The following is a 16,180-nucleotide window of genomic DNA, read 5'->3' on the forward strand; positions in this document are numbered from 1 at the left end:
TGAACCCAGTTGTCCTCTGTCTGAATCAGGGTTCACCCTGAAAGCCACCAGTCACGTGATTTTTCCTCAGCTGGGGGAGAAGCTTATAGTCCTCGGTAGGTAACTGACAAACCCAAGCTGCTGCTTAGGGGGAGTTTATTTACTGCTATACCTCCCACCCCTTAGTCTGGAGATTCTACACACACACACACACACACACACACACACACACACACACACACACACACACACACACACACACACACACACACACACACACACACTGGGGTAGATTACAATGCTTGTAAGCAACATTAGCCTCACACATCCATTGCAAATTAATGGAGGGGATTCAAATGGATGAGCTAATGCGAACAACTGGAAAAGATACAATGCACAAAGAGGTGTCAGGATGACCAGGGAGTGAGAGATAGAGGTGTTTGGACTACATGCTTCAGCTGTTGTTGTTGGTCCTGCTCAGCTAGCACTCTGACCTCTGGATGCTCCGATTGGATGAGCCCTAGGGCCCGCCCACACTGCTGCAAATGCCAGATGTTTCCAACTGTGTGATGGAGTCAAACAAAGGGCTCTCCAACACGCACGCATGCTTGTTTTTCCTCAAGACACTGGGACACACATATCCCATGAAAGCTACAGTACAAATATACAGTAAAATGCCCCATATGTAAACCATATATGCAAGAAAATATATTAAATGTTGCATCACACTGTACTGCTATGCCTAATGTGAAATTGTATTATATTATTGTATCATGACTAGCATTTTAGCTTGCGGCTAGAGCACTGGATTGGAACGCTATAAAGAACATCTTCAAATACTGTACTTTTGCAATGTCGAATGCTCTAATAAACTGAAAATGGAAGCCCCTCTACACTGGTGATGCATGGAAAAATGTACAGAATCGAGACACCGCTGTACCAAACCAAATCATTGATTTTGTGGATTGTTACGTGCCTAGCAAGTAACTATATGTAATGAGAACTTTCAAAGCTTAACTCTAAATCTAACCCCATGCTTAACCTCAGTAAAAAAAAATAAAATGGAATTATTTTGTCAGTCCTGCAGGTTAGCCCTGTTTTCCCCTATAACTTCCTACAAAGTCTTGGTATTTCTTTCTTGAAAATGTCTGAAAACACACAGATGCACACACGATCACTAAAACCTAAGGAGAAAAAAAAAAGTACTACAACACACACACACACACACACACACACAGACACACACACAGACAGACCCAATCACCGTACCACTCAGCTGCATTATTCCACATCACAATAGCTCCCTGTTGGTCTCACAATAGAAACACAATAGCCAACACTCTCCTTTTTGGCAAAGACTGGGGAGAGATGTATAGAATGCAAATGCAGACTGAATTTATACGTTTTACTCCACTGTGTGTTCAGAATGACTTCTCAGAATGAATGACTAAGCGAACTGAATGAACCCCCAAACACACACACACACACATGCGCGCGCACCAATCAGCAGGACTGAATAATGTTATAAGTGACTTAATGGGGAATTTGACCAATTTTCCAACATAAGTAAACAGGTAAGATGTATACATCATCATTCAGAGTGATTCAGGGTTAAATGGTTTGCTGTAGAGAGACTCACTGACATATTTCTTTACAGGAACCAGGGGTTGCCATGTCTACAACTCTCATATTATTATCATTTTATTTACTATCCAAAATGACCAATGAACCTACATGTGTCTTCAGCCTTTTATATGTAGTGTTGATAATGGTCAAATAAAGGCAGGGGGTGGTTCTTCAGCAACTATTTTGCCTATCAGCGTCCTACATGTACATCTCCTTCATGGATTTAAAAAATACATTTAGGGCCAAGACTTCCTCAGGACGATCATAAAACAATGACTTTGTATTCATAGAGGTGTTAATCATTTTTGGATGTCTGGTTCCCATTATAACCACTGTAACATTAAATTAAATTGCTCTGAATGACTTACATCTTAACCATTTAATTATCCAGAAATATTGGGGGGGAGGGGGATTAGTGGAATTGCCCTTTAAGTGGTGCACACCCACATCTCCCCCTTATGGGTCACAAACACAATATCAACCAACAATAGTCATAATACTGTACCTCCGGTGTCCATGGCGTTGTCATCTTCCACTCGACACGTCTCCGTGAGGGTGGCGAAAAGGCAGCCGATGGGGTCAAGGGGGTGGCCCACCCAGCCCTCCAGATTAGTAGTGCTGGTCATTCCCCTCTGCAGCAGCTCTGAACACATACATACATATATTTCACTGAATACTGGGTGATAAATGACTCTGCGCATCAGCAACTGATAATTAATTTAACAGCTTCTCCATAAGTATGTACAGACCAGTTTTCACAGTGCTGCACATTTTAATGTTTTCTCTGCTCTAATTCACCTGACATCATCAGCTCATTAAGCCCTCCATGAGGTAAAAATGGATGTGTTAGAGCAGAGAACACTACAAATGCTCAGAAAAGATAGCGGAGGGCAACGACACTCATTATCGTGACAATTTCTGTCACAGTGTGAACTGTGAACACTGAAACTGCATTGGTCTTTACAAAAATAGCATTATATTTTAATATTGGTGCTTTTTTGTCTATTCCAGAAATGCTGTGATTTATACTGTGTATCTAGAAAACGTCATGAAGTACTGTGACATTACATTTGTACCTTATAGCCCACCCTTTAGTGTAGATCTACTTCAGGACCAGCACTGAAAACCACTAATATTAACATCAGGACAGAAGTGGGGTATAGATGGTACAGCACAGGTCGAATGTTGGCTTCTCAATAAGATGGACTGTCTCGCATCCATGAGGTCATGTCATGTGCAGTCGGTTACACTTAACACAATAAACACACAATCATGTGATTAATTTGTGGAGAAAAATCAGCTAAATAAATTGTATTATTTGATTCCTCTTTCAAAAACAAGTGCTCAAAGTCTATTTCTGGTCCATCAAATCCAATTGTTTTTTTGTCCTATAGCAGCACTGCAATCTTTGCAAACCCAGGTGAGGTTTGTTTACAGTTGTGCAGAGAGCAAACTACAAACGTCAAGAATATGTAAACAGCCGCCAGGGTAAACTGCTAAACTGATGGCATTTAGAGTATAACACCCATCAAACGTCACATGTCATAGAGTAACAAAGCCAGACTAAATAAAGGCAGCAAGGTTAAAACAAACTGAAATGATCCTTATAAGAAGTTTAGGGGAGCCTCCTCAGTCTCTGAACAGAGCATAATGGCGCTTTTGTCAGCTCTTGGCTACTATAGACATAGTATCTTGCCAAGTAGATAAAGACTGCAGTGAGGTCACGTTTTGAGCCGTGTGCTTGCACATGTCTTACCTTTCTTCTGGTGTTTGTAAATGTCCAACTGCCGCTGTTGCTGAAGCCGAAGTGTATTAATGATGGCTACGGCCAATCGCAGGGCCTCCCTTGGGTAACCGTGGGAACGCAGGGCGTCCACCCTGGCGCATGCTGTAGGCACATGGTCTAGAAGACAAGTAACATGAGAGTCAGCATGCCAGTGTCTCTCCATTGTTTTTTTCGAGATATACCCTTACGGCTAGACCAAGCTTAAGCTGGGAAAACGGACCAAATCTTTTCAGAAGCTGCTTATTTTAGCTCCTCAATCCTGCACTAGTGGAATTAGAGCGCTTACAGCACTAAGAGGGGGATCCTAATAATCGTACACATGCAGATATATCCTTAAAAGTCCAATGCATCCAATGCAAGTAGCAAGAAAAACACAGAACATACTCACAAATATATACTGCCTGGGCTGCAACTAACGACTACTCGGTCAACTATTGTTTGATTTCTTCACTACTCTATTATCATGCCTTCTTTGTTTCCCCTTCCTTGCTGCCTTAGCTCTTTAGGTGAGGTTAAAATGGGTGTTCGAGCAGAGAAAACAAAAGTGCAGTGAAAACAGGTGGCCAACATGACACTCAACACTGGTCAATTACATGACCCTACGATAAAATTCTCTTTTCTTATTTTATTTGCACTGTTAAAAGTTAAATTAGAGTGGATTTTTATTGTTAAGTCATTTACTTAGACATAAGTGCAATAGTGCTTTCTAATGTTCATAAGCACACAACCGATTCCAGTACAACAGTGTTCCTCTTCCTCAGCAGCTTCCATCATTTAAAGTTTTGTAGTGTGCTGCGTGCTTCACGTGAACATTTCCGAGCACTGTAAAGCATTATAGCACTTTTGTTTTTAAGTAAATGATGGCTTAACAAAAAAAATTTATTCTACACTGCTGACTAATTATTACAGTCCTACTGATGTCTGTTTATATATGAAGCCAGTTCTTAGAAACTGAAAACTGATGTCCAGACATAGACTAACGGCAGCAGATCGACAGGTACTTATCTTCAGTTCCACCCCACCCTTAGCTTGTGTTTCGTTCTTACCCAGCCACAAAGGCAGGCCCTGGGGGTTAAACAGCAGGCTCTCTCCTTCTCTCTGATAAGCAGGAGACATGTAGAAATCGCTGCTTATGATTCTCTGCAGGTGGCTGTCCTGCCAGTGCAGGTCACATGCTTCCATAGCTCGGGTGAACACTGTCCGCCTGGGCCTGGCCAGTGAGTCTGAGAGACATGGACACATATAGGAGCAGGATAAAGTGAGCACAGGGTAAAGGTACAAAAAAAACTGCTTTACATAAAAGATGTAAGCTCTGCAATTTTTATTTTAGGCTGCTGGCTGAGTTAACGTCTTGAATTCTACATTCATTATTCCCATAATATCATTAAGACCCATAGCCAAATGCAAAATTTTGGGTACCTGGTTGGTTTTGTTGATTTTCCAAGAAAAACAAGTTAACATATCCTCTACACAGAGCACATTTCTGGACATTTGAATGCACGATTACTGTTTATTTGCCCTATATTAACATACTGGGAACACAATAAAACAAAAGGTAGCCTGTGCAGAAGTTACGGCATATCCTTCTCTTATTTGCACTGTTAAAAGTTATGTTTTTGTCCAATATGTTAAACTCAGCAGAAACTGTGATTGAAATTGGCAAGAAAATGCTAAATTAAATGTCTTTCCTGTAAAGGAAAGGTCTTCACTTATTTTGTAATGTAATTTGACTGGAGTGGCTCAAACGTTTGCATATGACTATTGTTCAGTAACTACTAAGAAGCTAATATGTACTCAGTGAAAGAGCGAAGAACTACACCAAAAAAAAAAAAAAAAAAAGGCCCCTCAGTATGAATGATAATTCACTGTTCAGAGACACTTCCCTAGAAAAGAACAGAAACTATGACTCAAAGCAAACCTATAATACAAACTATTTGGCAGGCACTAAAGTGAGGGACCACTACTGTAAGTGTTTTCTGAAAAATGCTAAAGTTGTGGGTCTGATATGTGAGCCAAAGGCTGACCTTGTGCCAGGTTGCTCTGGGGCAAGGCGTTGGTGATGTTGGGCAACTCACTGCCATAGTTGCCATCCTCTAGGGGGCAGATATCCATATCTCCCCATTTCTTCAGCTGCTTCAGCCATGCACTCTTCTCCTCACTCTTACAGTGTGGGTTCAACACAATACACACCCACAGCGCACCTGCAAGACAGCACGATGAGTCAACGAGACGCAGGGGAGCAGATCTCTGAGAACATTACTAAGGAGTGCCTTGGAGAATGTGGGAAAGGAGATCAGGAGTGAAGAAAGTGTGACAAACGAAGAATAACCATACTTTTATTTCATTATTGTAAAAGATTAATCTGTTGTCTATCCTCCGATTAACATTTTCACCTTAACCTCGTGCAGTAATATCACCTCCAACACTTCCTGTACAGCATTGCAGCTGAAGACTATAGAACTTTATAGAGCATTTCTGCTTTTTTTAATGTAACAAAATACAAAAATTTGTTAATGACCGTTCATGTGAGTTCTGCAGCACCAAAAAAAGAAAGAGGGGAATAGCATAAGTGAGAAAGAGAGAGAGAAAAGACAGACTGCACATCGGGAAGACAGAAAGAATAAGAGGCTGGGACAGAGCCCTTCACTTCCTGCAGCTTTTAATGGGTCTTAAAGGTGAAATGGAAAAATGAGCGGCTGGCGTGTAATGGAGTAGGTGCTAGTGCATCACTGTCAGCATGTGTCAAACACTGGCCTGTGCGGAGCAGGAGATGTGGCAGGTGCAGGGCAGCCTGCTCTGCCTCCGCTCTTTTACAACTGTCTGCATCACACACACTGCCTCTCTGCTGAGAACAGATGGCTGGGGTTGCGTCTTTTTCCTCCGCTGTCATTTACACCCTCGTCAAACTTGCTGATTGGTTGACGCGCTAATAATGCCCACAGCGCTGGCCAATTGGAGAGTTGACTAAAACCCTGACATGCCTGGTCTTTTATTAGGCGCTCTGTCAGTCTGGCAGGGCTGAAACTAAGGATGTAACTGCTGAAGTGATTAACAAACAAACGATTGTTACACCTGTGCCATCAGTTAAAAAAAAATGTTAATTTTTAGTTTATTTCCAATAAAAGCTCCTAAATGAATAGGCAGTTTATCACTCGAGTTGTCTTTGTTGATCAGGATGGAGCTGCCAAAGCATGTGTGTGTGTGCGCGTTACTGCAGCTGTGGTCTCGAAGGAAAAAAGCTAGCAGAGCCCCGTTCTCAAACGAGCCTGCTCAGGAAGCGCTCCCATCGACCCCCTTAAATGGCCTGATCAATAGAAGGCAGTCTGAAAGCCCATTGATCCCAAACCGTTCATGGCCTCTTGATAGAGGTGAGTGGTCAGACGTGTGCATTGACTTGCAGAACGCATGGACGCTGATGCAGCACTACAGGCCACAGAGTCGCGCCTCTGTACGCATATGTCTACTCTGCATGCTCCAAGCACGCACTGAAAATTCCTAAAAATGAGCAGGTGAGTTGACAGGAAAGTGGTTGTTACCACTGGTTGAGCAAAACTATTAAAGGAATATGCTGGTGGCACTAATGGTGAAGTAAAGCTAGTGTTATAGGCACGTGAGTGTGACTGTCACCAAATATTTATGTATTTGAAAGATTTGACCAACTGGAACGCAGTCATTAATACTACTAATACAGAGACAGTACACAAAAATTGGTGCATGGATAAATCATCAATACTGCTGTCTTGTTCATACAGTGACAGGTTGTAAATTTAAATTGCGATTATCTTCCAAAATCAATCTCAGTAAAGGTCTTTTTTGATTTATATGCTTTGCAGGTATAAATTTAGAGGTGCTTTTAAAGAAAGAGAGGTAATGCTGACCACTCATCTTTATCCATCATCCACTGCTTGCAGTGTTCCCGTTGGGATTTGGGCTTCATGGGAAATGAAAATCAACTGTTAAAAATATCGTTGAAAGCGACAGGGCTTCAATTTGGCCACTGCATGAGGAGCAAGCGTGAAGAAAATGAAAGGAGAAGTGAGATGCTGAGGGTCCACGCTGTTCGCTGCGGAGGCCGTAACTCACCCAGCTCATCCCACAGCTGCCGACACTTGTCTGTCATGCCGGTGCCCTGCTGTCGCCATAGCGACAGGCGTGGATCAGCCATGAACTGTTCGGTGATGAGAGTGAGCATGCGCGCTCCATTCGAGTCCCGCATGCGCAACATCTCCCGAACCTGCAAGCGCATTTTAAGAATGTTTAGGAAAAACAACAAGCAAACAAATCATAAATAACTTCAACATGTCATGAGAACACATACTGGACCAATTACAAATTTCCTACACCATCATCAACAGTCAATGGACAGTTCAATGGGTCAGACCTAATCTGTTAAGCGCTGTGTGGTACTGGACTCCAGGTAATCGTAGCAGGCATAACCCCTACCCTTAATGCTAGTGAAACTCTATGTAACCATGTGCACAGAGAGGTCCCCAGATTCTGCAGTGCAGTATTAAGGTGGACATCTACACAGTAAACAGCACAGCCACAGCAGCAAGTGAAAAGAAGAGGCTGCTTGACATTTAATTAAAGCGCATTGATTTAAATGGGCCTCCTAGGATTTCATAGCACCATAATTTATCACAATAGCATCTTTAACACACAGGTTTGCTTTCAAGCAGTGTCAGAACCCTGGCGGGGGGTTGGGTGGGTCACACATGCATGCATGCATGCATATTGCGTATTATATATATATCTCGCTGTTGTCGGAAGAAACCCTCGTATCTCCAAAATAGTAACTTTACAGGAGAAGGAAAAAACCTGCTTTTATTTTAATGTAAGTCAATGGAACCAGACATCTTTCCAAGCAAGTTTTGGGCCGTTTCTTTTCATCCATTCATCATGAAATTTATACACAATGTAAAAGACAATTTGAAAATATATATATATATATATATATCCCCCCCCCCCCCCCCCCCAACATACATCACTAATATCAGTGACTTGTGTTAAGTCTATTCTAAACCTGTGCTCACAATATGAACATAATATTCTTGAATTATTGAAAGCAATAAACATTCTGATGATTGATTTTGCCTACTCATATGGCTGTAGAAAAAAATCCTCCTGTAGAGTCAAATATGAGGAGATAAGAGAAGAGATTAATCGTGTTTAACTACACAAAAGAGTGTGATTAATGACCATTATTGTAATTGTTTGACAGTCCAAGAAATAATAAATTATAATATATTTATAAATATTCTAGCCCTTGCAGTGCATCTAAAACACCCAGTCTCTCACCTTGGCAAACATGGAGTTAAGCTGTTTGCCTGAGCCGTAGTAGCCTCCCTGGGAGAGAAACTGCTTGACCTGCTCTCGGACCTGCTCCTCGTCCAGGTGCCAGCAGTTATCATCGTCTATACTGGCTCCTGCTGTGGGGTCTGGGGCCCCTAATACACAAACACACACACAGAAAGAGTCAGGCAAAACACACATACTCTACTTTAGCAAGAGGTTTAAAGAGCACACAACACCAGGGACATTACATACTGAATCAGTCAAATAAATAAGAAATAAATGAGTTTCCACAATTAATCTGGAAAACCAGACTATTAAAGACGAGATGCTCACGTTCTAAAAGGTTTTTCTAGTTAGAGTGAGTAAGAGATGGCGACGTTATTTAAACTGAATTCTGAAGTCACTCTCTCAGTACTATACACAGTAACACTACCACTTATATCAAATGACTCAAAAACACTTGATTTTGACCTTAAGAGCTGAAAGAATAATCTTGCGCAGTTTTCAGAAATGAAAGCTATTGACACACACACACGCTTCCCTACACTGTGCCTCTCTCTCTGCATAACACCGCTCTCTCTGTGAAAAGCACACGCTGATTTGGAAATAAGAGAGGAGAGATGGAACGCATTAGAGATTTCATCACTTTACGTGGAGAATAACACTCCATTTCCAATACACCAATCCTCTGTAGGCTCATTCTTCATCCATTCCATAAGACGACTTACCGGCACATTCTACTCAGCTGAAGCTCAGCTGACAACCACACACACACACACACACACACACACACGTTTGTTTTATACAGCGCCAGGATGTGTCATACATACACTACTGTGGAAAAGTCCCAGGAACCTAAGCAAATCGTTTATTAGGGCAGTTAAGTGTGGTTATAAATGTAAAAAACACCATAAAATGTGAAATGGTTAAGACGTTGTGAGCTAGTGAGAAGGACGGGCTCGGTTCCAGATTTGAGCCAGAAGAAAAGACAAACCAGGCACTGGTAACAATATCTACAAATAATACCAGATACATCGCTACTTACTGTATTAATGTTATTTATTAGGGGTGATTAAAAAAAACATTCACCTGATTTCAAAGCACCATGTTTTCACAACTGTGAGGGAGCTAGAGGAACCAATCACAATCCAACTGAAAGGGGGGTCATAGAGTTTCTGACTGTCAGGGGAAGATGGGCTCCCTTCCGTCTGTGAGGACATGAGACCTCTGAGCAGGAAGCGTTCTGTGTTCCTCACTTCAATAAGAGTGAATCCGTCACAACTGTGCAACGCCATTTTCATCGGCAGTGAACCTCCAACAGCTCAGAGCACTGGATGCTTGGGCCACAGCACTGGCTGATCTCTGAAATCGCACTGAAAGAGCTGTTGGGCACTAAAGTTACAGAAGAAATTTCATCACTTAAATCATTTAGAATTTACTGCATTGCTCTGTAATGATTTCCAAGTGAAATAAATCATTTTGAAATTGGATTAATATTTTTGAACCACCCTGTATTTATTCTGATATTAACGTTTTTTTATTTTTAATTTGTTTTTAATTTTTAGAAATCCTTACTGCCCAACTGATCAGCTTTTTCAGTGTAATTTTCTCAGATGCCTAAAATGTTTCCACATCACTGTACATTGGTAAATTTTGAAAATGTCAGTTTTACTTTATAATGTGTTAAACATTCAAGATGAATGGGCTAATAAAAAAAGCTTTAAAATTACTTTGGGAATAATTTATTCAATTAATTTCAAGATATTTACCATTTTGGAGATGATATAAGGATATATGACACACATACACACACACACACACACACACACACGTTTGTCTTGCTGTACATATGAGGATCTCCATAGGTTTTGCTGTGAGGTCACTGTAGCTAAATAACACTACACCTAAACCTAATCCTACCCTTATCCTCAGTATCCAAAAGGCAATTTTTCTGCTCTTTTAGTTCTCAAATAAAAATAGTAATTGTGGTGAAAACAACACCTGCCCAAGTAAGGACCAGCAAAATGTGCTCACCTGAACAAAAAATTCATATAGTTCTAACATAGTGAGGACACTGGGTCCTCGCAAGTAGAGTAGTACAAGAACACAAACACGCATATACATATACCTTAGTATCCAAAAATAAAAGGAAAAACTAAAATCTTTTGTAAAAAGCCCTTTACAAAGCCAGGAGGATTTTGTTGGTCCTGCAGGGTTTTTTCCCCCAATTTTCTCTGGATACACACATCCTCCCACACTCTGAATCACACTGAACTCCAACAGTTACTCTTTATAGCCACATGCTATCAGCTTTAAGCACAAATACACACTGTATGTCATGCACTATATAAGGAACTGCTGTGTGCAGTTTGATACACCTTGCAGACAACCGACTGTCCTTGGCGCTTGTTTTTCTGTATGATAAGAGGATCTGTGCTGAAATGGAGATTATATCTTAATAGGCTTGGCTGGACTTACAGGAGCAATAACAACTTGTGGATTAACCTCAGTGCAGTCATACGCATTAGGATGGGATTAATATGCTGTAAGCATGTATACCTGCTGCTGAAGCGCAAAGGGAGGAAAGAATGTAGCGCGTCTTATGCACATAAGCAGAAAACTGAATACACACCTTCAGTGTTTAAAATCGCACCATTTTCAAAACAGCGATAAGCCGGCCGTGGCTTGTGTTAACCGTTAGAAATCATAGTTATTGTTGGAGATGAAAGTATGCGTTAATTTATATTAATTATTGATTAGGATGTGAATTTGATATAAAGTCTTGTTTGTGGGGGGAATTTCTTTTTTTTTTTTTTTACATTATTGACACATTTTTGTCATCAACGTAAATGGTGTAAACTCAGACCTGTCAATACAAAACAGAAAATGAACATAAACATACAGTACTGTGTGGAAGTTCATTTGTTCATTTGCTAAGAAAAGTGTTAATATTTGAATAAACAAAAATGATATAATATTAATAATGAGATATATTTAACCATTTCCTAGCCCAGTATTATATGTAGTTAAAAAGCAGCTCCTGGTTTGACCAATCAGTGCTCAGTAAATTGTGCTCATGATGTAATTGATGATATTAACGAGTCTCTGTGGCAGCTGTGAAAGGTGTGAAGGAAAAATATGGACCCAAGAAATTCTTGTTACTTTTTATTGTTTTTATGTTTATTTGAATTATGAATGTGACTTTATTCTAATGTATATAGTGAAACTCACTGCTGAGGCAAATTGTTTAAAAATTTGCTTAGATGCCAAAAACTTTCGCACAGTACTGTAGATCTATATGTAATTATGCACTCACATCTCCTTGTAAATAGTATAGCAAAAAGACTGTAGAAACTCCACAGACATTTATGAGTTAAAGAGTAGTTAAAAGGCCCTTCGAACTGCTGACAGTATAAAAAGCATTCTCTCTTATTGCCTTGGTGTCAAACCAGATAGCTACTATACACCGTACCTAACACAGGCCTTTCCTATATGTACCTTTTGGCACTTTATTGCACAGACTTATGCCTTTCGATTCCCCATGGTTAGAACACTACTGCAGCTTCGCTCTCTTTCCTACAGATAATTAAAATGAGTCCTTCAGAGTTTTTCAATCTAAACTATTTGTCTCGACTGTAGCATAAAACCAACTACCATGGACAATTTGCATACAGTGAGAAAAAGAAAAGAAAACACTGTTGACTCAAAACAATTACAATAGAAGATAATTATAATAGAAGCCCATACATAGATCTGTTTTACACTAAACTCAGAGGAGCACAGTTGTATGGAGTATGAAGAATCCCACATGACACTTACATTTGGCTTAAAGGGAAAGTCCATACATGTTTTTGAATTAATGCATAAGTCACCAACATGTAAACAAAGGCATTCGGAGTGTGCGCCATTCTCGAAAAACTTCAGAATTGCTCACAGTGGCAGTGATAGGAACCAGACGTCTGAAGAGCTTTGCGGGTGCCTCTAAAAGCTCCCTCACAAAAAGGTACATGCATGGCTTGGTTACCTGTTATTTTCAGATTTACTACGATTTTACCATCATCAACGTTACAGATTTAGAAACTCAGAAGACACGAAGGTTCACTGGTGACAGTAAGTAAAACGGCCACACTGTAAACTATATTTGTGTTGTAGACATCACGACCCCTGGGGTTCACCACCAAATTAAAGTACATTTGTTAGATTACATTTTCGGCACTTGGCAAATGGTCTTATCCAGAGCGACTTACAGCTTGATCACTTTACACAGGCAGGTGAAGGTAGTGTTAGGAGTCTTGCCCAAGGACTCTTATTGGCGTAGTGTAGAATCAGTAAGTTTCACTGCAGCATTTCACTTCCAACTTCTTTCATTACTTCATTTACATCTCAATGATAAAAATATGCAGAAATTTGGTGGACAAGTACAACTTGTTCTACTGTAAAGTTCCCTCCCACTCCAGACCAGGGTAGGACATGGAGAGAAGTGTATTTCCTGGCTGGATATTCATGCATTCTGCCCCATGTGCTGAGAGGCTTTAATGTTCCAGAGGTGGAGAGAGGGAAGGAAAAGAGAAGACGCATCTGCTTTTCCTCACCCATCCACTTTCAGTCTAATTCAGGGACTTCTAAAGCTTTGGAACACTAACATAAACCATCCAGGCATATTTCAGTGTAAAGAGCTTTACTTGGCACAGTTAAAAACCAATGCAGGTCCCCAACAGTGTCGTAAAACAGATCACCGTTAAGACAGAGGACTGAATTTCCAATAGTTAAAAACGATACCAGCGTGATTCACTTGAGAAACACTACAGCTAAGCGGAAGCTGTACAGACACAGCTGTGAGGTTACTGGTACAGGTATGGAATATCTGAACTCATCCCAGTAGTCGTTTATTTAATAGAATATTTTAATAAGGCATGTGTACTTGTTATCTAGTTATGTGTATCATCTAGCCAGGTTTTAATAACGCTGGTAGGTGCATCAACTTAGCTACGAAAACCCAAAGTGGCTCGAAATCCCATCTCTCACCGTGCACTTGGTTGATCTCCGAGTTGGAGGACAGGATTTCGTCAGCCAGTTTCTGAGCAGTGGGCAGCACCTCTGTGTGGTGGGCTGTGATCAAATACTGCACCAGCTTCTGCAACTGGTCCCTGTTCATCTGGAAGAGCGTCTCGGAAATGGGCAGCCTTAGCTTGACCTGCTCAGGCTTGCGTATGCGATAGAGTGATAGCGCCACCACGTGGGCACAATAGAAAATGTCACGGTTGCCGCAGCCGCACGTCACTGATGTGATTTTGCAGCGGTCGAAGCTGATGGCCACTCGGTGCGTTATCTCTGGCTCTGACTGAGTGGCCGGTTCGGTGACCGTCCCACTGAGATGGAAACCTAGAGAGAAACAGACAGAGAGGGGGGAAAGGGTTAGCAAAAGCAATAAGGGACGCCAATAAAGGCATATTTTAATGGATTGACGATAATAAGCACAACTGAATTCCTTTGACAGCCGCTCATAATGCTGGTCGCTGCGGTAAAGTTAGTCACTTTAGAATAACAGCATTTATTTATGAGAAAAACGAGCTAAAGTAACATATTAAAAAAGTCAGATTCGAACTGGTTGGGGGGGGGGGGGGGGTGCTGTGGCTAAAAAGACAACATCAGTAACCACATTCGAATAAAAGGACACACACTGTAAGCAAGTGTTATTCTAGTGTGCGCTCTGTGAAACTAACCCGATCAGAGACATTGTAAGTCAAGCTGAGGGTGACCAGGGAAGCCTGCAATCCGAGACAAGTGGTCACCAGAACCCTCCCTGATGGCCAAATAGTAAAAGCATACAGCAGTTACAAAACTAGCAACTGTCCAACATTGTATGTATAGAAGAGTTTCTTACACGGTATATTAAAAAAAAGGATTATATATGTGGTTATGAATATATAAATAGCAATAAGTGTATTACAATTTACAGCCAGGTTTACTGTGCACTATGGGTTGCTATATTGGTCAGTACCAAAGAAACCATAATCTAATACTACTATTAATAATAATAATGATGATCTAAACCTGTAATAAATTAATATAGAGCAGTCATTTAAAATGACTCTTATCTGTTCATACAGCCACCAAAATTTCATATATACAGGACAAACACATGCCCCCATTTCTTGACGAGGGATAAAAGGAAACCTGTGTTTGAGAGTGTAGCCAATAGGCAAGCTCCTTCCCGACTCTCACCGGTAAAATATTAATGATGGTGGCCTGGAGAATGGGGGCTGGGCGATGGGGATTACTGTATCACTACACCATGGCAACCCACTCTGCTAACAACACCCAAGAGTTGGATTACAGTAACGCTGAGACAGGCAGGAGAGAGGTTTCACATCTCCAGCATCTGGAGTGTGTTATAAACATCCCAGTACTGACTCACAGCCAGAGTAGGGGGCACAGCTTAACAGAGCACAGCCTCGGGAGTCCCAATTCAAGCTGTTGGTACACAGGATTCACCCTATGAATTGTACTCTGTTCATCACCAAGGCTTGGCATTACCCTCTGGTGCCAAACCAGAACAGATGTTAATAATGTCTGGAATCGCTATTCAAATATGTGTGTGTAAAACTGACAAACATAAATCTAAATTTACAGCTATAATTTGGTCCTTAAGGGCCTTTCAAGTTGGCTTTTTTATTTATTTATTTATTTTTAAATTGTATACATGTGATCCAGTTAGTTTTGGTTTCACACTGGCTGTATTTACATGCAAATATTTTTGCCAAACTGATTGAATACATTCCAATTACAGAATTAAGACTGAAGTGTTTATTCTCACTCTATTCAACACACTGATGAAAATCTCCACTTACATGCTCACTACAAGTAATCCGATCCAAAATGATGCACGTGTGGAGAACGCTTAGAGTAAACGTTACCATGACAACGAACATCATGCGAGTCCAGTCAGAGTGAGATGAGCAGCAGTGAGCAGTGCTTGTGTTTTTAATTACTTTAAAAATAGATCAGACTCAGAAAAACGTACTTCACATCCTTATTAAAGAAGGCCGAGAGGAAGACGTCGTGTTCTGAGACGCATAAGCTGGACGTCCGTCCCACCGCCGTCTTTTAAAGATCAGAGCATAAATTTTGTCTGCCCTGCAGACCAGTTTCTGCTATACCATGTTGAACGGTATAAACTTTTGCTGTGGTGCGACGCACAGAAAGTACTTAAACTTTCCGATAGGGAATGTAATCAGATTCAGGCGTTTACACAGATATTATTCTTCTATTTAACGGATTAATTGCAGGATTACCCACCTCATTAACTCACATAGGAACTGTATTCCGAAAGGCCTCGATCAGACTAGACTTTTCCGACTGAAGTGTTTACACAGACGTATTTTATTCTGATTAAGCTATTAGCTGGATTATTAACGGATTATTAGGCTGTATGTGAACGTGGCTAGTGTAACTCCCTGTTGTCATCACCTATACGAGACGCATCTCTCTATA

The 16,180-nt window shown here is 40.9% G+C and overlaps 1 protein-coding gene across 1 annotated transcript in view; it reads right to left on the reverse strand.

Moving 5' to 3' along the window:
* The window catches only part of zswim5 (zinc finger, SWIM-type containing 5), a 69,686-nt gene that overhangs the window by 7,690 nt on the left and 45,816 nt on the right, over positions 1-16,180 (reverse strand). Inside the window, exons 2-8 of the mRNA XM_017705993.2 lie at positions 13,712-14,068; positions 8,690-8,838; positions 7,475-7,625; positions 5,416-5,592; positions 4,438-4,614; positions 3,362-3,508; positions 2,111-2,248 (exon numbers count right to left, since the gene is read on the reverse strand). Coding sequence (XP_017561482.1) covers positions 2,111-2,248; positions 3,362-3,508; positions 4,438-4,614; positions 5,416-5,592; positions 7,475-7,625; positions 8,690-8,838; positions 13,712-14,068 — 1,296 coding nt within the window. The remainder of the gene's footprint in view (positions 1-2,110; positions 2,249-3,361; positions 3,509-4,437; positions 4,615-5,415; positions 5,593-7,474; positions 7,626-8,689; positions 8,839-13,711; positions 14,069-16,180) is intronic.

Source organism: Pygocentrus nattereri, chromosome 19 (genome assembly GCF_015220715.1).
Source record: "Pygocentrus nattereri isolate fPygNat1 chromosome 19, fPygNat1.pri, whole genome shotgun sequence".
Classification (NCBI taxonomy): Eukaryota; Metazoa; Chordata; class Actinopteri; order Characiformes; family Serrasalmidae; genus Pygocentrus; species Pygocentrus nattereri.